We start from the raw sequence: 25,085 nt of genomic DNA, 5'->3' as shown, positions 1-25,085 counted from the left end.
TCCATAGCGCCTTAGGTTATTACTAGCTGTAGATATAGATTCTATATATTTATGAATAAAATTTAATTTTAATTAAAAACTAGTGAGACTACTATAGTGCGACACGGTTCAGCATTGCATATCCTAACATCAATATGTCGACTATTTAAACTAAGATGGTGTAAGGAAAACGCTCGAAAAGGTGCTCGGATCTGAAACATTTTCAATAGCGTTCGTCCTCCGAATTTCATCACAATATCTGCGACATCGCCATCTATAGCTTGAGGACAAGAAAACAAGACGTAAAAACGGACAGACGGACAAACAAGGTTAAATAGATTCGGAAAATAAATTTGAATTTATTGGTATAATAACAGGCTAGGCTTCATGGTCATTATCTACGGCTTTTGGCTTTCATCGAGTAACCTATGGATGGCTGTATGACACTTATGGTAGATATTTCGTGATTCCGAGGAAGAATAGTCCTCCACACATTTTCCAACATTTTCAACTTTTATGAGTAGCTAGTCTGCTAAAAATGATCATGCATCGATATGAACGAATAATAATAAGAACGAAGCAAGTCCGGAGAATCAGCCGCATACGGGACTTGCTCCGGGACCAAGTTGGAGGTTACTTCCTGGATCGCTTTTATAGGAGACGGATGGCAATATAGAAACATTCACTTCTCTCAAGACTAATATGTTTTGCGCAAAATTGCGCCAACTACTTGGCAAATGACTCATTTACTTGAGCTGGATTCCTTACAGCAGCCGCGTGAAAGACATCCAACTCTTTACAATTTGACAGCTTGTAAACAACTAAACTGAAACTGGTACAGTACAAGTACTAATATCTATACCATGTATTTTCAAAATTTCGGAAAAAATGAACGAAAACCCTGTATGTTTTATAAAGCAACCTATTTCAACCCACAAAACTTAGTTATACATCTACTATAACGACAAAACTGACAGTCATACTTAAAGTACGCCTGTCATGGTTTTTTTTCCCCGCTAAATATGGGCCAACTTTTCGTTTAACTTAGCTAAACTTTCCAAGTCAACGCGTAATGTTTGTTAAGGTAACGCTTAAGAGTGAACCTGAACTAAGATAATTAAAAACTTGATCAGTTTTTATGCTTCTTCTGAGCGGGTAGAGAGAGTTATCCAAAGTTAGTCTAACAAGTATGACAGGAAAAAAATTGTCTCTATCTCATCATGTAAAGCTTTGAGGTCATACTCTTGATTTCAACAGCTGCGGAAACTCATCGGTCCTCATTTCTAACGTTCACGTTTGCCCAGAGTATATATTATGCACATGTACTTGATGGTTTCCTGAGAGATATCTAGAGAGGTATGTAGATGGCCTATCTTTTATTTTTATGTCATATTTATAATATGTGAGACAAAAAAAAAAAAAAATAAATAAAAAAAAAAGGATAGATGCAGTAAATCAATCGTATTTAGATGAAACGTATCTTTAACGGGTTAGGTATCGAAGAAACTTAATTCGAGTAAAGTTGAATTTTCAGTTTGTTTTATAAAAATTCAATTTCTTGCTTTTATAGTTTTATTTTTATTTCTTTTCACTAGGGAGTGCATTTACTTGCATTTACATTATGCTCCGAATAACATTAGATACGTTTTTCCTTTTTTTGTTTTGATTGTGAAGCGTTGCTATTGCTGCCATTTAAGCATTCAGCCAGAGAACAATAGAATATTTCATTTTGTTTGCTAGTTCCAACCCTACCCTACTTTTGGAAAAACTTTTGTCATTGCTACGAAAAATTTAACTTACAAACACTTATGCATTAAACGAAAAAGTATAGAAATGCAGCGTAACTTACTACGTAGGGAGCTGAAAGCAATTTTTTTTTTTACTTTTTTTTTTTATTTTTCTCTGTTAGTAAGAATACAAGAGCATTACGATGATAGGAAAACCTACTGACTTTGTAGCTACACATTTTAGTAGTTTCTTTTTTCTATCTACACACCCTTCTCGTGTCATGGTTTCTTTATCGCACCACGCTCACTCTCTCTCTCTCTCTATTGAATTCTTTCCATCTTTCCTTAGAATTTCACAAACACAAAAGACGAAATGAATGATAAAGTGTAAATTTTGATTGTTTTATGTCAGTGCAAATGATTTGTTGACGTGTTTTCTCTTCTCAGTGAAGTTTTTTCTCTTCTAATCTTATCTGGCAGTGCCACAAAAAACTTTAATATTTTCATTTGAGGTTGTGTTGCTAAGAGTTTTTTTTCCCCCCCCCCGCTTCGTCTTTTTTTTTTTTTCCTATTTCTATGCTGCTAATTTATGTTGACACTTTAAAGTTTCTGCGGTTTTAATTAACATAAATTTTCTATTTTATTATTTATTATGTTTAATTGGCGAATGGGAAGCAAAGACAAAGCGAAAAAGGTTAAAAAAGAAGAAGAAGAAGAAGAAGAAGAAGTATATACAACAAATGCAATTAAAAAAGTTGAACTTTGTGGTCTGCAATAAATGGTTAAAAATGCGAATCATGTAATACATTTCATTAAAACTCTTCACCGTCTTTTATGCATTAGGTAAGGGAGTCTTATGCCATTGTGGCGCTTTTTTTTCCCAAACACATTTTTCTTCTATTTTAAGTCAATTTTAGTAAGGCAAATGCGATTTAAATCAATAACCTTCTGGCACTTTTCTCATAAACTAATTATTCTATAAAATTTTCAAGATTACTTCATGAAGAACTGAGCAAATTGATTTTCACAAACATGTTTTGAAGTCACTATTACCGGATTAACATTTTAGACTGTTTGATATACTAAGCATAGACAAACGAGTGATTAAGGAAATCTTGTAGAGTCTAGTGAGATGCGGCCAGCGTCGGGTTATAAGATGGACGCATTAAAACTTTCCAGCTATGCTTGCCGGAGGTGTGGCGACTTATCACTCGGCCCAGCCCTTTGCCAGAAGAACTAAGATACGATCCTTAGTGCTGTAGACCGTAACTTTTTTGCGTAAAGTCGCAATAACAAAACTTCTCTTATTGGTTCTAACCGAAATTTTGCTTAAATCTGGTCTTCATCTCTGGGAATTTTTCCTTGAAAATTTTCAGACCTTCAGGAATAATAGAATCGAGCAAAGCAGTTTTTTTCGGAGATGCCTGATCAACCAGCCCTTGCGTCTCGTTTTTAAAGCGAGGTAAATCCTACTTGTACCTATCCAAAATATCTGCTTAATGCATGTCGTGTAAATGACTGACCTTCAACACCAATGAGAGATCACACTGCTCTGGTCGTATCAAAAACAGAATATTGTCTTCCTGCCAAAACGATTCAGCCTCGCTCGTCGATCTGAATGCTGCGCATGGGATTCGCAAAATACCCTCCTAACATTCACAGTTAGGATGCGAAGTAAAAGAGACTTTCTATTCTGTTGTTCGAGCAAAAGCAAACCCTGATCTTAATTGGCGCAAAGGTCAATATCTCTTTTGTTAAAAAAGTGTTTTGCGTCGCAACACCACTTAATGTTACCAAATGTCCAACCTATGAAAAGAAACATAGCCTCAGAATTGCATGTTCACTAACGGTGGATACAGACTCATCTACGGTACAACTTCGGGATATGGTGTTCGGAAAACTCGCCTTTTGACGCCAATTAGACCTCTCATATGAGAGGGAATTCAGCAACTTGGTCCACCCATTCCAAATCTTTCACATCATCTTAATATGTTGAAATACGTTAGCGTCTTTCCTCGTTGAAAAACCAAAGGATTTCTTATATAATGACTTTCTCTAAAACAAGGCTCCAATCCGTTTCATGAACCAAATGAATTTATTAGATTTCGTCAAGGCGTCTCAAAAATTTTGACCTGTAGGTTGAAGACAAAAAAACATGGACTGATATTAGATAGACCGACCATGTTTACTAATGTCTGAGTAGATCTGTGCATTAAAATTTCATATCAAGTCCTTTAAGGTGCGGCACAAGCTCAATAAATCGTTGGTTCCTTTGCGTTACTCTGATTCGTTATTGATGAAATTCCTTTTACATTTTTGTTCCTATTTTAAGCCGCTATCCTCCAAAACTGTTGCGGCCGTGTCATAGTTAATTGAAAAAAACAAAAATGGACTGGCCGCCGATGAAGGAATTTGCATATCTCAGGAGTTTTGCTTAAAAGAAAAATAGAAAAAAGCCGACAAGAAGGGTGGGGATAAGTTGATCACTTTTCAACGATATTGAAGAGTAGATGCAGTTTGCTTTTGTCGTTATCTGTTATTGCCTGTATTGACACATTATGGCGAGTTGACAACTGTGTCTTTTTCGTGATAAATCTTTGAATTTTTAAATTTCTTCTTAATTCTCTGATTCCGCTCGAGTACTTCGTCAAAGCCTTTTCATTTCATATCCACACAAAGGTGATGATTAAGAGAAAGGTGACCTAACATGTCGTTAGCGGCTGCTTTTTTGAACGTACGAAACAATCGATTGTATTTTGTATTGAAAACAAAGGTATGTGTGTGACAAGGTTAATAAATGCTTATAGCAAAGTTAATGGCTTGTACTCGAGTTAAGTCAACAAAGTCTAAAGATGAGAACTTAAAGAGGTATCAACGTAAATTCAAAAGCACTAATTAGAAAATAATTGCAAACTTAGTGTTTCTGTTAAATTATTTTCTGCTTTACTTTTTTGCGCAATTATTCCCCTACTGTATTTATCTTGTTTCAGCTCTAATAAAAGCCTGTCATTATCAAAAAAAAAAAAAAAAAAAAAAATTAAAGCAAATAATTATTGTACTAACCTCCTTCTCTTCTTTTCTTATCTCTTTCATATTACTCCTTACTCTCGTTATTAGTCAGAGTTGAAAAGCTTTAGCACATACTTGTTAACTCATATGTAATGGAAAAAAAATCCTCTATGATTACTTTTCATTAATATTCTTTTACGAACACCGGCCATACTTATAATGCTTTCCTACCCACGGCTTGAGATGTTGTGGTTTTTGTGGCTAAAGCTTGTTAATGTTAAGCTGCCATTAACAGCCAATTTTAACATCAAGTCTGTTTCGTCTTTACGGTACTTATCGAATACGAAATGAAAGGCAAACTACTCTGAAGGTAACGCGACGAATACAACAACTTTATAAGAGGATGAGTAAAAGGGAAGCAGAGGACAAAAAGTAATGCCAAGTATGTAATTTTCGTTTTTAATAAAGAGAAATGGGAAAACCAAAAAATTTTAATACATTAAGTGAATCATGTTTTATTTATTTTTTTTTAAATAGTAATTTTCTCCTACGAATTTATTGCTATTGCGCGTTTTGCAGACGCGCCAACTATTTCGTAATAAGCTCGACAAGGAAAGGCAATCACATTAAAAATCCAATTGAAATTTTAATATTTCCCTTCGAATATATGTCGTTTTACGCACTTTTGTTATGTTCATGTCCTTGATGGTCGCTTCGAAAACACTTTACAAAAGATTTTCCGATTTATTTGCTTATTGAATTATTATTTTATTTTATGCTCTGAGATATCCACAAAGCTGTTTCGAAACAAGAGACTCGTCACTATCATCCACACAAACAACAACACCTTAGGTCGATATGATCTTTTTGAATATTTCATCTTAAAACAAGTAAGACTTCTAATCCTAATCAATTACTCTACACTATGTCGCCGTATTAATAATACAAGAAAAATTACACATTATTTTTATGTAAGTGCCTATATACGACAGTGTACTCGAACGTCGACACGGTCTCAATTTAGGAAACTCAACTTATTTTTTTTTTATTTTTTGTTTTATTATTCTCCAGTTGCTTGCGTTATAACAAAACTCAACTTAGGCTTTGTCGCCGTAGAAGGGTTTGCTTTTGCTAGAGCCCCTATATGGTGCAGTCTAAAAAATAAATCTATCTGGTCCAAATTGGTTACGGTTGACTTACTAAGGAGAAATTTTCGTCATGCAATATTAATAATTAGACCTTTTGGGCATATAAAGCTCCATTTCATATAAGAGCCCTACTATCTTTTGGGATCCAAAAAATAGACCTATATGATCCATATTCAGTAAGGTTACTTTTTATGTCAGGTTATTATCATGAATGAGTTTTCATCAAGATGTATTGAAAATTGGGCCTTTTTATCATATGAAGGTTCAGTTTCCGTAAGAAACGTTAGATGACAATGTAGTCCAAAAAATGGCCCCATCCTATCCAAAGGGTTCACAACAACAATTGCAATATTTCTTCTTATAACAACTTATCACGATAAGCGATTATGTGAAGAGCGATCGGTGTACACAGTGTCCGGTCTGCGCTCGATGTGTACGAGCGGAGATCGTAGCTATTTTATAACCTTGGGATAGTTATCCATCACGGAAGGTTGCGTCGATTCTCCCAGTTTCCTGCCTTCGTTCTTCCGTCTTCAGCGATGTTGCACCCATTTTGGGTAAAAGTCACCCACAACGCTAGGAACAACTATGTAAGAAAACGTCGGTAGTTCGATTGTTAACCATGTCAGACGATGTCTTAAACGAAGTTTAAATGATTTTTCAAATCACAGTTTGTTTTCTCTATACCTATTTAAGTACATACGACTCCACCTGGTTGGAAAAAATTAGAGATTTTTCTCAACTTCTTTTTATTTTGATACTAAAAGGTATGCCAGACTTAATCAGATATCACCCTTTTACAGCAATGATTGCAAATTTTGTACATAAATGAAATTCATTTTTAAGAGAAGCGGATTACAATCGTTTATTATAAAAAAATATATATATATATATATGTAATTCAGGATTTTTCTATAATACCCATATAATCCGAGTCCTCTTACAATGTCGTTGTAAATGATTTTTAATACTTTCAATTTTTCCTTTTTTTTTTTTTTTTTTTTTTTTGTTCTTCCCAGTAACATATATAAAAGCCTTTAAAAAAATTTTAATCTTCAGCACCACGCTGCCTTTACCTTTACTTCTGTAATAATAAATTTTTTAACAATTTTCATGACTGGCAGGCAGGCAGGCACAAAGCCATCATCGACAGACGTCTAAAAAGCAGAAATTCAACGCTACAGCATGTCGAAAAAATTAAATAAAAAAAAAAAAAATAAAAAAAAAGCATTACCAACCGTTACCGGCTAAAATAATAATAACAACTCAACTACATTTTTCTATAAATACAACAATAATAACCACAGAAAAAAACTTTATGAAAAGAACAAAAAAGAAAATGATCAAAAGCGTTGCCTTTGAGTTCTGCCCTCGGCTAATAGTGTCTGTTGTCAAACATTGAAGGAAGAGAAGTAAAACTTCCACGCGCACCATCAAAGATGCAAATTAATCTGATCTCTCTAGTTGTTGTACGTAAAGTTCAAAATCTTAAAAGTTTTTAATAATGCTTAAAACATAAACTTTTCCAAAAATTATTATTATTATTATTATAAATGCTGGCTGGCTTTTCTCATTCCTCCGCCTGCTGTATATTTTAATGAAAATTATAATGGACTAGTACTGTAGAATGGAAATAATGTAAAGATAATAAACAAGATACGAATTAGAATAAACATCAAATCTCTAAAATATTTTAAATCAAAGGATAAGGGATTTGTTTTGATAGACAAAATTTAACGTAATGATTACATTTAGTCGTTTTATGATATTGCCTGTTGTTCACTTTTACAAGGCCAAAGACTTGAAAAGAAAAACCTCCAAGCATGTTCATATACGTATTGCAACTTATTAGATGACAGGGTGGAGAAAATCCGACTGGAATCGACTGGAAGGAAATAAGGACGTTAATCCTAAAAAAGACTTTAAAAAAAAAAAACTAAATAATGTTAGCTGGGCGTGGCGTGGCCGGTTTTTTCCATCTTTGTAACGTTCACGCGGATATATGTACATTATGTGTCTGGTGTAGTGTATGAGTACGGAGCAAAGAACCAAAGAAAACCGATATGTTTTCAGTTTATGTTACACTGTAGGAGTGTTCTTTAACTCACATCTTTGTTAAATTTAAAGCCGAAAACGACAAAATATTTACTATAGATATGGCAAAGATTTGCAGACTGATAGACGGAAACACAAACAAAGCGACATGTTGAGGTGGGTTTGACAGGAAAATGTGGACTATGAAGCGTTAGAGATGTTTCAACAGAATAATGATAACTTTATACACCATACTATTTAGTACACGTGGCTTGCCTTCCACCGTAAGCACGTCGATCAAAAATACGCTAAAATTTTCAGAATTTTATCTTATCTGTGGTGTAAGATGGGTACTGAGCAAAGAGATAGTTTTCGTTTTTTTTTTTTTTCTTTTTTGAAAACATGGGCTTTCTCCGTTTGCAAGGCACTATTGGCGTGTCCTTCCACCGACTTAGCGGACATTCGAGGCGAAAATCTTAAGGACAAATTTCATAAAAATACCGCAAAAATCGCAACATTTGGATTGAACACGAAAAAAGCAAAGGCGGGCAGAGAAGTTGGGTCCAATTGAAGTCCTTTTGGATATTACATACACACACACACACCCACACATTTTTAATATTATCCCTGTAACACATTGTCATTGAGAAATAACGAAACCATTTAATAGATTGAAATGAAACGAACACGATATGTATCATATTTATGTATGATATATGATGTTTATGCATCGTATTCATTTGCGCAAAAGGACACCATTAAAGGTTGCCATGGTTCGATGGATAACGCGCGAGTCCAACTTTAACGCCAATGAATCCATTTTACATTTTATTGACATGTAATACTTATAGGCCCATTTAAATACGAACGCATTCAGAGTTCAATTACGATTGGATGAAACATTTCTCAAAACTTCTTCGACGCCCATCTATGCAAAGTTTGTGATTTTCTTTTATAACTGAGAAGAAGCGAAAAGACTATTGTCTCTCAGTGCATCAAAGCGCCTTCTGCTAAGCAATATCTACGCCATTTTCCATTCTACTTTCCAAAGTATATTATGTGAGAAGTATACCTCACATTGAATCCCAATTCTAAAGAAAAAAAATCGTAGAATTTCAGTAGATAGTCGATGCAGGCATTTGACATTCAAGACCACGACCATTTGTGTTATATGTCAAAAGCATATGAAACAATTTTTAACTGTAGTTTTTATGACTCAAAAAGTGTAAGAAAAAAGCAGAGCACTATGTGTTTATCTTTAGTTAAAAAACGAAAAAGTTAAACAGTTATCTGTATGCTGCTGCTCCCTAAGCTTAAACAAGGATTTTAAAGGATGATTGAATATGTGTATAAGTATTGCGACCGAACCCAATGTTAGTAATTAATTGCCTGCCAAGTAGACTCGATTTGCCGAATACAACTTTTGTTTGTTGTGCTTACTTATCCGTCTGTGTTTTTATTTTTTCCCCAGTTTTTGTTTTTTTTTTTATTTGTTTTTCGATTCCATCAAGTTACTGATGTGCGTGTGCTTTTACAACTTATGGCTTTTGCCTTTCGCCATTTTTGATTTGACTATATGGCCTGAATGGTGGCTGACACTAACAAATGCGACATGTGACTAAAACAACATCAACAGCAACAAAACGCAAACATACATTTACTGAGCGCACGCAAAACATAAACAAGCACACATATATATATATATATATATATATATATATATATATATATATATATATATATATGTAGTCAGTCATACAAGCTCTATTAGTAAATTTACCATTTAACACTATTTATTATTGTATATATATATATATATATATATATCAGAGTGTTGGTGTTTATAACGACAATAGTTGGCCAATTCCTAGAGACTCGACTCGACTCGAATCGACTAGTAGGTGAGTAAGTGAGAATCTTAAACATACAAATACTTTTATATAACTCGTTGTATGATATTTTTGTTGCTATCGTTGTTTTTGTTTTTGTCTTTTTTTATGCAAGTGACAAAATTTTTAAGAGTGTTTTTTACTTACCACCCATTCACCACTTTTAGAAAGCCCCTCGCGTCTTATTTTTATCGCTTTTGGTATGCTGTAGTGTACAAAAACAACAGTAATTGCAACAATTTAAAAGAAGAAAAGAAAAAAAAAAATATATATAGGACGGGGTAAAAAAGAATTGCTTGCAGAAAAATGCAATTTCGCACTTTACAATTTACAATTTCGACCATAAATCAATGAGCAATAAATTTACAACGACATGCAGTTGTAAATTTCAAATGTTCATTCACACACAGAGAGAGAAGGCTGACATATACATACGAAAACAAACGAACGCAGTTACACTCGTTGGGGTAATGAAATCCTTTGCAATATGCCACAGTACGTTTTGGCTGATGCACAATAAAGTAAAAAGGCAAACATATATACAACAAATAGGAACACCAGGAGCAGCAGCTACAAACAATTTTTGTTGTTGTTATTCTTTTTCTTTTCTATTTTTTTTTTTTTTTTTTTTTTCCTTAAGTTCAGGCAGCAATTTTTAACCAATGTTTAGCTTTTTGTTAAAAATTAATTGAAAATATATGGTTTTATACACCGTTGGCATATAATATGGAGTTCGCGTTCTCACGCACACAAGTTTTCTTAACATCCTTTCTTCAAAGCGTAGATTAACATAAACCAAAACATCTCAACTTTTCGAAAACCATCATTTAGGATAACTAGATAAGAATCTTTTAATTTTTACTTGATTTGAATCTCTTGACGACAAAGGATGCATTCCCGGCCGAGTTAATCCATTTTTCAAGTTTATTTATGAAAATTCGATGAAATCTTTTAATTAACTTTAAAGCATTGAACATGAATTCTTCTATCCCTTATCTGTGCCAGCAAAGTACTCGATAATGCTTACAAGAAAATTTCTATTTCCAGGACTGCGCAGTTAAATACCCAGATATAGCCTAAAACGGACTAGGCTTGGCAATTCTCTAACTTAACTGTACACCTATCTTTACTTCGGACCCGCCTGTATATCTATTTCTTGATCGTTTACACGCTGCCGTTTGAACACGTCACCACGGAGATTATTCGCACAAACCTTGATGTAAAGTTCACTGAGGTTTTATTATTTTTCTATTTGTTATACATGACTGTTTACCCCTCATACTTGATTAGCTACACAAAACAGCGATCGTACGTCTGCGGCTTTAGCCGGAAGAGCGCATGCAGCGAACGGAAATCGAACTCCGACATCATTTTGTCATCTATCCAGAGGCCTTGGCAGCCGCTTTCCCAATCTTACACGAAATCACCGGTTTGGTCTTCAAATCGCATTTAACATACCTGTCACGCCCATCCGAGTCTCATTGGAAGATAAAACAACGTAAAATACATTTAATCTACAGTAGGGAAACGAAAAGCGACCCGGGACTTTTATGAAAAACGGAAATTACTTAGTAATTGGAGCTGAAATGGGACCTGCTTACATTACGTGACTTGACCTTTATGTCTTTTCGAGTTTAATATATTTTTTGAACAAAGTTTCTAACATAGAGAGCGCATTGAAATATCAAACATATGAAAAATAAATACATTCTACAAAGTCAACAAACATCGAACAACAATTACAGACACAGATGTAGTGCAGTAAACTATAGCTAAGACGGTGAATTTTCGGTTAATTAATGATAACTTTTACAGTTGTGCTTGATGCTCACAAATGGCCGCAAAGCGTCTGCGACTCAGTACAAATATAGATGGACACCGTGCCGACAATTTTGGTTCCAAAACCTTTAGAACTGAGTGCAAATATGTACGAGCGCCACTTCGTCGACGACTTTGATCCTAAAACGACTCCAAAGCTTTTGGAGCTTAGTATAAATATATACGAGCAGCGCTACGGCGACTTTAGGCAGATGACATTCGTGACTCACTTGGAAACGGCTACGCAATAGACAAAAACGAAAAACACAACATATCGATTTAGAGTCTGAAAGTAGTATAAATATTGTCACGTTCGCCCGATTGAAATGAAGATATTTCACAAAATACTTTGCTGCTTTATCCCAGAGGCGTATGTAACTTCCTTGTGCCTTTTTCAATTCTTAGTTTTTTTTTTTCTTTTATTTATTGTCAAAACTTTGTTTATAGCTCTGCACTAAGATTTCATTTTTGTCTTATCGTTTAATCAAAAGGAAATATTTTCGCACTTGATTTTAAGGAAAAAGCATAGCACATACACAAACAGAGACAAATAAACAAAAATTAACGATAAAAACAATTCAGACACAAGAAAATAACAAACAAAAGGTGAAATCACCCAAGGGCCAATCCTTATAAGAACTACTACTACTTTTCAGGAACGAGTAGACACCAATCGAACTGAGATTATATAAATACACTAACGTTCTTGCAAAAAAAATAAATAAATAAAAAGCAAGATAATACCTGGAACAAACTTGGGCGACCCAAGGTGCCATACTGATCATAGACGCCATCGTTGATGCCTGCAAAAATATGCTACAAATAGTTCAACAATAGTTTGTCTACTAAATGAATCGATTCGAATCAGTCAACTCAATCTATTCGAGATGCAATTTAGTTGAAGTACTTGAGTTCGATTTTTGTATTTAAATTTCCTTGAGCAATATTTTAGCTTTGTTTGTTTCTATGCTTTAAGTTTTCTATTTTAACTCACAATGTAACAACACAACGTTCAAATTTGTTTCGGTTGCTTTTTCAGATCGTAAGTAAGTGAAGTATAAGCGTAGGCTCTCTCTCTCTGTCCCTCTCTCTCTCTCTCTCTGCAAAACAAAACTATGACATTTTCATTTGAAAGCACTGTCTTCTTACTGTATAAATCGCAACCTGAAAGCGAACAGAAGATAATTTCTTGGACTTTTGCAGAGGCGTAGTCCTAAGTTAAGAAAATAAACTTCACATTCCCTGACGCTGCTAAATTCTTACGAGTGGCGAAAAGGCGACGTATGCAAATGCATTACCACGATATAAAATATGGGAACCCATAACATCAACAAATATGGTGTATGGTGAGCTTTCAGTATGAAGAAATTCGACCCCGAACAAGAAAACTCCCTCAAGATAACCTAATGTCCTTCCCTACCCGCTGTTATCGGCCGATATTACTCCAACTCGGGTTGCAATGGATGATTTGTTTTCCAAACTGTGCTCCTGTTCCTATGAATATAGCGCAACATGGAGTCTTTTGCGAATAACATCGAAAGGTGTTTGATCTGCTTATTCATCTTTCCTCGAAATGGATGCATTTTTAACAAAAAAAACAACAGAACTTGCTACTCCCACTGAACTAATTAAAATTTTATATAGGCTCCAATTTTACCCACCAATAATACAATTATTATTATTATTATAATTATTATAAATTTAGCCAGAGAATAAATTCTAAGACTAAAGTCTTAAAGCACTAGCATCTAGGGCTATCGGCTTTTTTAATAAAAAACTCTACCGCACTTGAGGTTTGAACAATACAATTATTAATTAATTAACAATTATTAATACAATTATACTCTCTGTATGTATGTGTAGAATACAATTACTATAATTGATTTCAAGATTAACTAACGGTCAGCATTAAAAATTCGTTAGAGTATAGCTTCGCCCTTGCTTTGTATGGATAACAATCCTGTTATCGAAATTCTCATAACGAAAACTTACTTGACGCGATATGAAGACATCTTATCTGGAAGTTCTATTTTGTAAAACCTTTAAAAATTCTGGCTCGCAGTCGAAGACGAAAGTAAGCAGCAAGAAATTTAAAGGTTAAAAAAAAGAAATTCATGCTCGCGTTGAAGATTCTTTAGTCATATGTTGTTGTTTTGCTGAATTACAGAAGAAGAAGAAGAAATTTAAGGTCGCCTTCAATATTCTAAATAAGATTTTGACTTTATCAATAATCAATCGTGTAAAGGGTCATAAATTTTTTTTAATCAGCTTACCAATACACTCTCATCTTTGGCAGTAGCCGGTTTAAGATAATGAAATTTCTAGTATTGTTTAAGCATTGCCCTGTAAACGGTATCGTAAATATCTTTGGCTTTTTGCTTTTAATAAGCATTTATTTTCTCTTCGTATAACGAAACCACAAAGCTAAAGTCTATCAGTTTTCTATTATATTTACATTCTAGCTTTCGCGCACACGGCACCATGCGGTCTTGTAATTGTATAGTTTGCCTCGACATATAAATTTGAAAATTGATATTTATTGACTTTTACAACCGCGAACAGTTCTCTACTCTTGAAATCAAATATCAAATAATTATGACGTATTGTTAATATGTCACAGCTTTATAGATTTCTACAAATGTTTATATAAAAATGTGATAAGTAATTTGCTTACGTGGTCTAGACTTACAAATGGTGTACCTGCAAAGAAAAAAATGCAAGAATAGATTAAACAAATTATATTATAAATGCGAACATCTATTACACATAATATTGTTAGGTGATCAGAAATGGTTTTTATAACCATATTTTGTAGGCATGAGTAAGGAACAGAATCAACATCCAATAGAAGCAAGCATTTCAAAATAATTTTGTCCATTGTCTATGACTTGCAATAAGCACAAGGTGAGTTTAACTTTTCGTATAAACCCCGCGTTTGTGTTCACTGCTTTCATGGTCATCGTGTTCGCCTGCATGCATGCTTATTGCAATATAAGTTTATCTGTGTATATAAGTAAGCAAAAAAAAATTAAATTTTAACTTGATGAGCCATCAAAAGCAAGCTGGAAAGCCATCGCAGGCAAGTCGCTTTCGGAAAGAAAAATAATTGGCAATGTACGATAAATCGTAGTAATACAGGGAGCATTCACGGAGTAGATGTCACGAATGGAACAATGTTTTAACTATCTATCCGCATATATCGTTCTCCTTAAGGTTACTTAAGACTAAAGTCTTAAGCAATCACATCTAAGGCTATCGTCTTTATTGAAAACTCTACCGCAATTGTGATTTAAACCCACGATCTTTGAATTGTTAATCGGCCAGCCGAACGCATCCTCAAATAGCGGTAAACCTTTAATGGATGTGAGTTTCAAACGATGTATTTGTTTAACATGATATAAGCTAAAGCGCATGGATTTTTAGATGCGAATTTTTACTCGAAGATGAGTTATTCTACCTGACGAAGAGTTGGCAACAACAATGTGAAAACATGTGCAGCGAATAGAAGTCTAAGACTCCACGAAAAGACGGAAGATCAAAAAGATACGATAAACTTGGATTTGTAGTGACCACAATAGGAACGATTGCATTACCACTTTGCGCCGCAGTTACAAGGAGAGATCCAGAACTTGTTAAAAAAGGTAAATCCGCCTACATTTTTAATGATTCGGCAAAAATTGTAAAAACACACACACCCCGTATGTGTAACGACTTAATCATTAAAGTAAGTTGGGTGCTTTCCAATTACGGCCTCGTTTGATAACTTTGAAGTGATATAATTTTCTAGGATAGAAATCTGAGATTAGTAAAAAATCTAACTACACTCATTAAGCTCATTTCTAAGTACTTTTCGCAACCAATTAGACTTTATATAAAAAGAAACGGAGAAGTAAGAGGAGTAAATCCACGTGCGACATATATTGAACGCCAAATTCGATTATTATTAACTGTAGGTCTGACATTTTCTGACATGTTCTGATTCCAAAATCTTCAATAGGTTTCTTTTTGCATCTATCAACGATGAGGCGATCACTTTCCCATCCTTGTTAATATCCTTGAGTCACATCGCCCTATGAAAATAAATAAATATATATTTTTGCCTGCTAATAGAAAAAAAATATCTATGATAAAAATATGGGGGGCAAAAGCTTTAGGAAAGTTATCAACTTACGTCAATGTAACGCCCTAAAGTCTTCGAAAGCACTATTACTTAACTACCTATATATCAACATTTCTATTTAGAATTGAATTAACTAAATATCAACAATATTCCATTAGCCCTTCCACAAAAATTTACCACCTGTTTAACGTGGCAATTCAACAATGGATATACTTTTTACTTAACATCCAACTTACGTAGTCTCGGGAAACAATATTAGAACTTTATTTTTATGTATACAACAACGAGTCATATCTTTAATTTTATAAGGTTTTCTGGGTGTATATCCAGCAAAGAAACAGACAAGCAGACAGATAGGCAGTCACTTGGTGACTGAAAACAGTTAAACGGAGAGTAGCAGAGTTCAGTGCAATAAAATCATCCGAGTGTTTATATAAAATGAAAACACGAACGAAGAAAGGTTTAACTCACTTATGTCACAGTCTGTTTAACGTCATGTCATTCATTGTAAATAAATATGACAAACATCACGTTGGCGAAGGCATGTGTGAGTATTCATAAATAAAATGAAAAAACAACCTTTAACAAATTTTATGACCACATTTTCCTCTTTTGACGACTGTCAGTCATTTATAATGACATTTAGTCATTCAACTTTTTTTTTGCCGCTGCCATTGTAGCTCCGAAATAAGTAAAATTTCTCATTTGAGTATTAGTTTATATAAATTTCGAAATGTATGTACATATTCATAAAAGATATGAAATAAAAAATAAAAAAAAAAAATGCCACACGCGAGCATTAAATTTCCTCAGCTCGCTCTCTTAGCCTGAATAAAATGTTCGTTATGTCCCAGAAACTAAACACATAGCAGCAGAAAACTTCATCAATACGTTCGCCCTCTTAGTAGCAAGAAAATTACGCTTAACCTCATACTGCATAAAACGAATAAAAATAATAAACGAAAAAATGAGAATAAAAATAATATGTGCTTTGGGGAGAATTTCGGGTACCAGTCACTACGAACAAATACGAAAAAATTGAGCATTTTTTCAACTAAGTTAGACGCGGCAAACGGAAGTTGTTTTTATTCCCCGGAATATCATTTTTAATATCAAAGGTCAACTACATCCGATAAATTACGGAATTGAAGTAAAAGGGCCGATTACAAGCCCTAGTATAAATGCGAAAAGTTAAACGGAGGAGCTGTGTTTCAGTCGAACTTTAACTTTCGATTTTAATTCCAACGACCTTGAACGAGTACTTTGATCATAAACGAGCAAGCGATTCGATCAAATCAATGTGAATTTTGAATGACAAAATTTATGTATCTTTGGCCTCCACTGACGGCTACCAGAACAAGAAGAACAATTTGATCTTCTCTAACAGAGTTTTTAATAGCTTTTGTATTGATGTTTTCCAAAAATTTTTCCAAGAAATCGTCGAACATATAAATTAAGTCTGCTACCAGTAGTAATACAAGTAATACAAGTCAAACGGAATGAAGAAACCAGCAAACTTAACCAAGCAAAAAATAAAGAAGAAACAAGAATGCTAAACTAATGTGTTTCAGACTGGCATTCATGGTAATAACGTAAATTTGATAAAGTATTTATTTGTTGTGGTGGTGTCGCAAACTTTTTCTCTTCTTCTTTATATACATACATACATATATATAAATGTACGTCTTTATGGGTGCCGCTCTGTGCCGCTTTGTATCGTTTTGATGACCTTGACATTGAAAAATATATTTTGTTTTACACTCATCGAAGATTATTCATATGTGGCGACTGTTTCATGTTTCTGCGGTATTTAGCTAACGATGACGATTACGGGAATTATGGGAACGGTAATAATAATAAAGGGATGACAATGACATGCTCTATGTGCATTGTTCATGTGTTATTGCTTGACGTCGGCAAGTTGTTCTCAAAAATGATTTTCAACATTTCAAAATATATAAAATTTCTTGAATATATTTCGCAGTTGTTCGAAAAGTAAATAGCTTAATGAGATGTAAACTTCGTGGCCCGATTTTGGCAAACCTGTTTTAGTAACATATGCAACACAGCCGTGAGCCAAGGTATCATATGTTTACTATAATCTTTGCCGTTTCAATCGTGCCGTGAATCGTTTGTCCGGCACCGAACGTATTAAGACTAAAGGTTTGTAAAATTACTAAAGTGAGGAAAAATGTTGAGTCTGTGCATTACGAGTAGATTATGGTGTTTGCGTGCTTTGGAAATTGGAAGAAATCAGCAAATTACATTTTATGCAACGCACATCGAAGATGTATATATATATGCCTGATTGACATAGCGAAAGTGCACCATTTTGCTTAACGGTCGGACCCATGAGAGTTCGCAATACAATCAGTTGAAGGTATTATTGCTGTCTTACTAAAATACATAAACGATACTTCGGCTTCATGCTAAGAATTTGCTCACCATTGAAATCTGTAACAACAATTTATATTCGCATCCAATAAAAATTTCATTAACACATAATTTTCTTTTCCGAACTTACTTAAAATCTACGCATATTGTCGCGTATTTTTTAACAAGCTCAGCTTAATTTTTATTGAATTTATGAACCTTTAGTATACAACTTTAGTTGCTAAAATATTCTTGCAAGTTTTAGTTAAGAGATTTTCAAATACTTGTACATTCATTGCACATCCGCTGACTGGGTGCTAGATGTAGATGAACAAACTCGTAATTTTTTTAACAAAATTACCCAAAGTGATGGAGGCTGTATGTGGAATAACATAAGCAAGTAAAATGATCGCATGTAGTTCACAGGAAAGCTAGACGAAAAAGACTCTCAACCTACAAAAGATGACGGTTTGCTGCGGTTTTTAGGCTGGCGATTTAATTTGGCCACACATTTTCAAAGATATTGCTAGCTCGACTCTTATAGTAATTGGGTGCGTGTCTGAGCGATGTTGACTGGCTTTAATGCTGTGGATATGGGTGACGTCAATTGCCACACAATTTGTGAGACAATGGACCTATAGAGCGATTTTGTCACAGTAGGCATGTATTTAACATTTTTAATAAGGATAATGTTTTGAAACGTTCCTTAACCCGTTAAACAACGAACGCTAACAAAATCAGGTAAAAAGTTGACAAAAGTTAAAGATTAAGGTACCCGAAGCACAATGTATACTCTCGGCAAATTGCAATAGAGATGACTGGTAATTTAAAAGCTTTAGTAGAAGTAAATTTCTATTACAGAAAGGAAATGAGGAAAAAGCTTTTATCTTAAAGTTAGCTGCAGTTCTAGTAATTTTCCCCAAAGAAGAATTTCTAACTGACAATGGTGCTCAGTTTAATAGACACTTGTCAGTCTGTGAGCATACCATTTATGTATTTTATCAAAACAAAAGAAGAGGAGAAGAAGAAAAACATTTTTTTTTTTTCTATGCTTTGACATAAACTTGATTATTGTATACGCTAGATACGACAGTATTTCATGTTATAATATTTTTCGAACTAAAATATAAATAAAACATATTTAGAAAATAAAAAATAAGTAAGAAAAATTATTTTCATCTCTAGTCGAGAAAAGAAACTTTAAAAAAATTATATAATTCCATACTTTAAAATGTTGGTTGACTTTGTTCATTTCTTACTGCACCGTGATATTGTAGAATCATCCAAACCATATGCTTGGAAGTCTTTTTCATTGTACTTATTGTAGTTTACGAGTAATGAGTCAAAAATTTAACATTTTTTCTTTTGAAAACCGAGATGTTTATGTTGCACAGTGGGCGTGTTCTTTCGGGTATTTAGCTCATCTTTAATACCAACACACGTGTACTTACTTGTTTCGTCCAATTTTGAGGCGACATGTTCATTTTTACGGCTTGTGGATCGATGCGCAGCCAGGAAGAAAGACTGCCAGACGGACAGGCACGCCTTAATTGAATTAAGGTTCAATGCTAATGAACATTATCTACAGCTAAGAGCTTACCTGCGATTTGCTACCAGCTGTTGCGGACGTTTCGACAAAATAAATACAACTCTGTCTTTCGGTGTTGAATGAGTTTTTATGTCGACCACAGAAGAGCAGATGTACAGAAATGTTTTTAATCTTTTCAGAATTTTAATGTTATATAACATTTTAGAATGTTTATATCCGTTCCGGACCCTACTTAAAGTGGCAAGAAAACCGAAATCAAGTCGTATGAATTTTGTGAACAATTTTACCCATAACTCAGAATCCATCACTAATCTAAGAAACTTAATTCTATTATTTATGAATCCCGATCGGTTCAATTGTCGGCCGTTGGTCACAAGATTCGGACAAATTCGAACATATCTTCGCTATTCGGGTTATAAAATAATATAAATATTTCGATTGTTGAGGAGGAAACTTATTACACAACAGTGATGACAAACGACGAGCTATTATATGGCAAATACTATCGTAGCTATGACGAACGAAACGGATGAGTATAACAACTTGACTTGATAATAAACAATGAATAAGATGAATTCAATTTTTTAAATGCTTATTATATGTATGTAACAGTTGTCTTTTATGTTTATTTCCTACTATTATGATTTATTAAATGTTTCCTGAAATATTTGCTTACTATAGAACACTTAGGCAACTATTCAAATAAATTTTCCTATTATTTGTCCTGTACAAAAAAATTAATTTCAATTTTTCGAAAATATTATAATGGCATCTTTATGTTGACGCCGTACCACCCATCAATAAATAAAAAAATGCTTTTGACTTTCTTTTTCAATTTTTATTTACTTATTTTTTTTTTTTCTGCTTTTTTATAACAACTTGCCAGAATTATACTTTAGTAGAAGATTTATTCCGATTTGCTTTTCTCTCTTCGCATTCTATTATCGTTTTTTTTTTTTTTTGCATTACAATGAAATGCGCTCGAAACAAGATAAAGTTTTTTATTTACTTTTCGTCCCTTAATTAAGATTTTCGTTATTGTTTTGTTTAATTGCATTTTTTCGATTAAGACTTCAGAGTGCAGTTTAAATAACAAATAGAAGAAGTTTTTAAAATGCGATATTATCGCAGCGCAGGCCGCAATTAAATTCAAAGTGAAAGGTGCTGACTCTTTCGAGCGTGACGGATCATTAACTCAAATTCTGTGGCATAAAATGTCAACTTTCATGTATTTCAGACAAACTTTTCTGTTAATATTTGAGCACTTAAACCTGTGGTAATACTATTACGAAAATTTCAGATTTGCTAAAGAAAATATGGATGAAAGCTAACTGATTTTCTATGAAAGGAAATTGAATAAAATACCGAAAAAGCATGCTCTACCTATCTAGCATCGTAAAGGGGAAAAAACCTTATCTAACTTGGAATTGTTGACGAAAAATGAGAATAATTCGCAGAGTATTAATCAAATAAAAGGATCATCATTATTGTCATCATGCAGTCTGGTATTGTTAAGTACTTTTCAAAAGAGAATAAAAGGAAAACTTGACAGTTGCATAGTAATATTCGAACGAAATAGTTCACAAACGGCACTGCAATTTTCCAAACATAATTCACTTATAAATATATCATCGAAGCAAACCGAAAACAAAACTAAATTTTCGAAAACTCAAAACATGTCCTCGAAAGCTGAAAACAATAAAAGGGAAAAACAAGATTCTCTCGCTTCGCCGACTAATTCAAGCGAACATTTATTGTCGGTAATCTCGAACTTGTACTTAAATATTGGGCAACGTTTGCATTTGGATTTCGCGCCATACTGTCTAGATGATCTAACCTATTGTCATCACCGTCATAATCACGCCGATAAACCGAAGATGGCATCACGTAGTCAGCTCCACGCCTTACGCATAGCTTTCGAACAACTTCGTTACGTGACATCAATTAACTTAACTACCGACATGTGCTTGCGTGGGGAGTTTCCAGGTGTTTCGTGTTTTATAAACCTTCTCGAATCAATTTTAAGCGTCAATTGTACGATTGAACAAAAACCAAATATTACGTTGCAGCAATGTTATAACAAGTATATCGAATTATTCTTAATGATTGTTCGTACTTTTCCACCTTGTTGGCAGGGAATGAGACATCATTATATAGATTTTTTGAATCGTGGTCTCGACACTAGAAAGTTGTCTTCAAACGAGGAGACACTACCTAGCAAATCTTCAAAGGTTTGCGATATACTTTTGGATTTATTAGAAGATTTGCTGAAAATATGTTCACCCTCTGATCTTTCATCTCCGCAAGGTGACGCTATAAATATGCCGCCAACTTTCATGGACGCAAATCCAGCTGATTCGTTTCGCGATGACAGCTTTTCGTCTGAATACGAACAGCATGAACGTCAATTGCATACGAATGTTGCTTTAACGTTAGTTCAGCGTTTGGAACGCCTTTTTGTGGCACTAAGTTTAATATTAAACGCATTGGAATATGATTTAGCTACGTGGTTGCTACAGTATAATAAAAATCCCAACGACTGCATTTGTTCGGAAAACGGCCCGTTAATAGTAGCGGTGTGTGGGTTGACACAATTCACACGTATGACCAAAATGGTCAGACGAATTTTCACCGTATTCAGTGACGCTGTAGCTAAGAGCTTGTGTAAATCCAGGTTACAAGTTTTGGAACGTTACATATCCTTGCTTATGGTTGCCAGTAATACAATGGATATGGAAAATACAGTCAATGGCGTTAAGTACCCCGTTTTAGGAGACAAAACACGACTTTTAATAAAAGATTTTTTTGAAATATTCAAAGAATATAACCGCGGAGACGTCACTAGTTACATGGAAACTATTGAATTGCTGCGCATATCTTTTGTGCGCTACGAATTTATCGACAGTCTTTTGTTTGTTAATTCGGAGCCCTTAACACCGCAAAAAATTGCCCTAGATATGACAAAGAAACATTGGTTAAAACCCAAGGAAGACATATCGTGTGAACAATATTTGCATTTATCTTTAAATGCTTTGCGTAGCTATTGTGATTGGCATGGTCTCAAGACATATGTTATCACAAAACCGGGGAAAATTGCGCCTCTTACCACAGCTAATCATTCTGTGCACCGTTTGGCTATGCATGGATCTGGATCGGTGTCACTAAAAGAGATGGCCAAGAATATTAAGCAATTGGAGGCGAAACTTAAAATGACTGTATCTGTGTGTAAACCAAAAGTAACTTTACCTTTGGCCGACATATGTATAGATGAAACAATTCTTCGTAAATATCGAGAAGATTTAAAGCTTATAGTTGATCTACACAATGTTCTGCTGAAACAAAAGCGGGAATATCCTCAAGTTGATTTCAGTGAATGGTTGAATTTTCTCCCAGATTTTATTCCCGAAAAAGATGCAAGATCCACATCGTAAGCTGCTTTTTGATATATCTTCTATTTTTTCGATTTATAGTCGTTTAATATTTTTTTATTATTTTTTATTGAGTTGAGTTGGGTTGAACAATTTCGCACAGCCCTCACTCTCTGCACTTTAAGCCAAATTCGGTTTAAAGCATTTATTATATATGTGTTGTAAAACTTCAAACATATGATTACATAAAAAAAAACTATAAATAAAATCAATGTCTTTTTTTAGTCTAAGAATTCATTTCATTAGTCTAAAATTAAAATAATAATAATAATAATATTTGAGTTTACAAACTCAGTCTCGGAAACATTCGGAAAAACAAGGAAAATGGCAAAAAGACATTTTACATAACCAATATGTCATAAATCAAATATTTTATTTTTTTCGGACCGATAGGTAAAAAGGGTCCGTCATTCCCGTCATAAAGCTGATTTACACTTCCCTACAAAGAATAATAAACTTTTTTACTCAACAAAGCCAAAGTGCAGAAGAAGGGATGGGATTATAAGAACAGATATTAACTATTATTCGTTACTTCAATATCTTATACGATTTTAGACTACAAATGCAACGGATAAAATAAACTTAAAAGAAAACAAGGGGATTGAGAACTAAAACTACCAAACTTGGTATAACGTACGATAGTTCAATAAATAAAAGAATATATGCATAGAGAATTAATGGTGAAAGCTTGGGGTGTATGTACATATAAAGGGGCTAACTAAGGCTATAAAATACGGACTGAATTTTAGAAAAAGAACCAGACAAGGAGGATAAGTTATACGTGTTAGACAATATACAGTCAAGCTCGTAATTATATCTACACAAGTGAAGTATTAACCAGAGTGTCATGTCTGAGGGCTTTACAGGGGCCATGACGGGTTAATTTCACTAAAAATCGAAAAAACCAGAATATAGATCTAAGCAAGACGGTAAGCAGTAGTCTACGCCCGCACAGTTCCAAATCACGACTTGGAACAGTAAGAGTAGTTTTTGGACGAATTGCTTAACATAATATGGGTATAGCGGGCACCGCATGCAGGCATCAATGCTGACGATAAGTCATCAAGGTATAAAGCAAGAAGAATAAGACCCAGTGGCATTCTTGTGGGACCCCGAACAGATAATAACATCTTTCAATATAATGGAACTGAATAAAACACTCTGAAACCTATGCTATATGCACGAGGCTTGTGTGTTCAGAAAATTAAGAAAACCATGAAATTAAGTTTTGACAGCGGCAGATAGTAGTTAATCTTATCAAGTCGTATGTTGAACTCGGTGTAGATTCCATCAACTTGAGGATGATTAGAAAAGGCTTTGCTGGAACGCACTGACACTTCCAAAAGATTTGTAGACGAATACCTCCCTTTTATGAATAGTGGGTAAGCCATTTCAAAATTTCTATAATTAAATGGAGTAGAAGTGTTTTGCATCGAGCAGCTACTATTTAAGACACTTTGAGTCAAATCAATTTACAACAAGTTTTTAATATCTGAAACGCATTCTTTTCAAGTTCCATTTAATTTTTATTTAAGGAGGAAATTCATTAATGAAAAAGCAGGCAACCAAAAGCGATATAACAACAATAACAGCATTTCAATCAATTTCTGACATTATTCAAACAATGTGTCGATAAGATCTGAAAACTGAAAAACGAGAAAAAATGAAAAGCAAAAAAAAAAAAAGGAAAGCGGAACCGAAGAGAATTGAGTAAATGAAATTTTCGCCGAATGTTTTCTTAAAAATTTCTGCTAATAAAACATAAAAGTTTGATGTATGAGCAGCATCAAATGATAGATTATAAGGGGAAAAGGCAAACACACAATGGGTGTAAGGGTATAGGAAAATGCTTTTTCGTTAACATTTTTTATGAAATGAATCTTTTACCCTTAAATAATGGATTTTTGTTTTTTCTTTTTTTTTTTTTTCTTATTTCTTTTTGAAACGTGCATATAAACGAAGCTATACAAAGTTGGCGTACGCATATATATCACATAGCCAATGTATGGGC

General features: G+C 33.9%; 1 protein-coding gene and 1 long non-coding RNA gene across 3 annotated transcripts in view; one reads left to right on the top strand and one right to left on the bottom strand.

Moving 5' to 3' along the window:
* The window catches only part of LOC119634223, a 106,235-nt gene extending 91,990 nt beyond the window's left edge, over nt 1-14,245 (bottom strand). Inside the window, exon 1 of one of the 2 annotated variants that reach the window (XR_005246939.1) lies at nt 13,878-14,245. This is a non-coding gene — a long non-coding RNA (uncharacterized LOC119634223). Of the gene's footprint in view, nt 1-9,933; nt 9,956-13,877 lie in introns of those variants that run through there. The other variant, XR_005246938.1, reaches the window with a different exon arrangement.
* A 7,077-nt stretch (nt 14,246-21,322) lies between these two features.
* On the top strand, nt 21,323-23,077 carry LOC119632931. Its single transcript, XM_038026089.1, has one exon. It carries the CDS (start codon nt 21,323-21,325, stop codon nt 23,075-23,077), a length of 1,755 nt encoding a protein of 584 aa, XP_037882017.1.
* Nucleotides 23,078-25,085: the final 2,008 nt, after the last annotated feature.

Source organism: Glossina fuscipes, unplaced genomic scaffold, assembly GCF_014805625.2.
Source record: "Glossina fuscipes isolate IAEA_lab_2018 unplaced genomic scaffold, Yale_Gfus_2 2, whole genome shotgun sequence".
NCBI lineage: Eukaryota > Metazoa > Arthropoda > Insecta > Diptera > Glossinidae > Glossina > Glossina fuscipes.
The sequence above is the reverse complement of the archived record's forward strand: the minus strand, read 5'-3'. Positions and strand labels throughout refer to the sequence as shown.

What these genes read in the sequence shown, in the direction of transcription:
- LOC119632931 (XM_038026089.1), top strand. Translation starts at nt 21,323, where the DNA reads ATGTCCTCGAAAGCTGAAAACAATAAAAGGGAAAAACAAGATTCTCTC.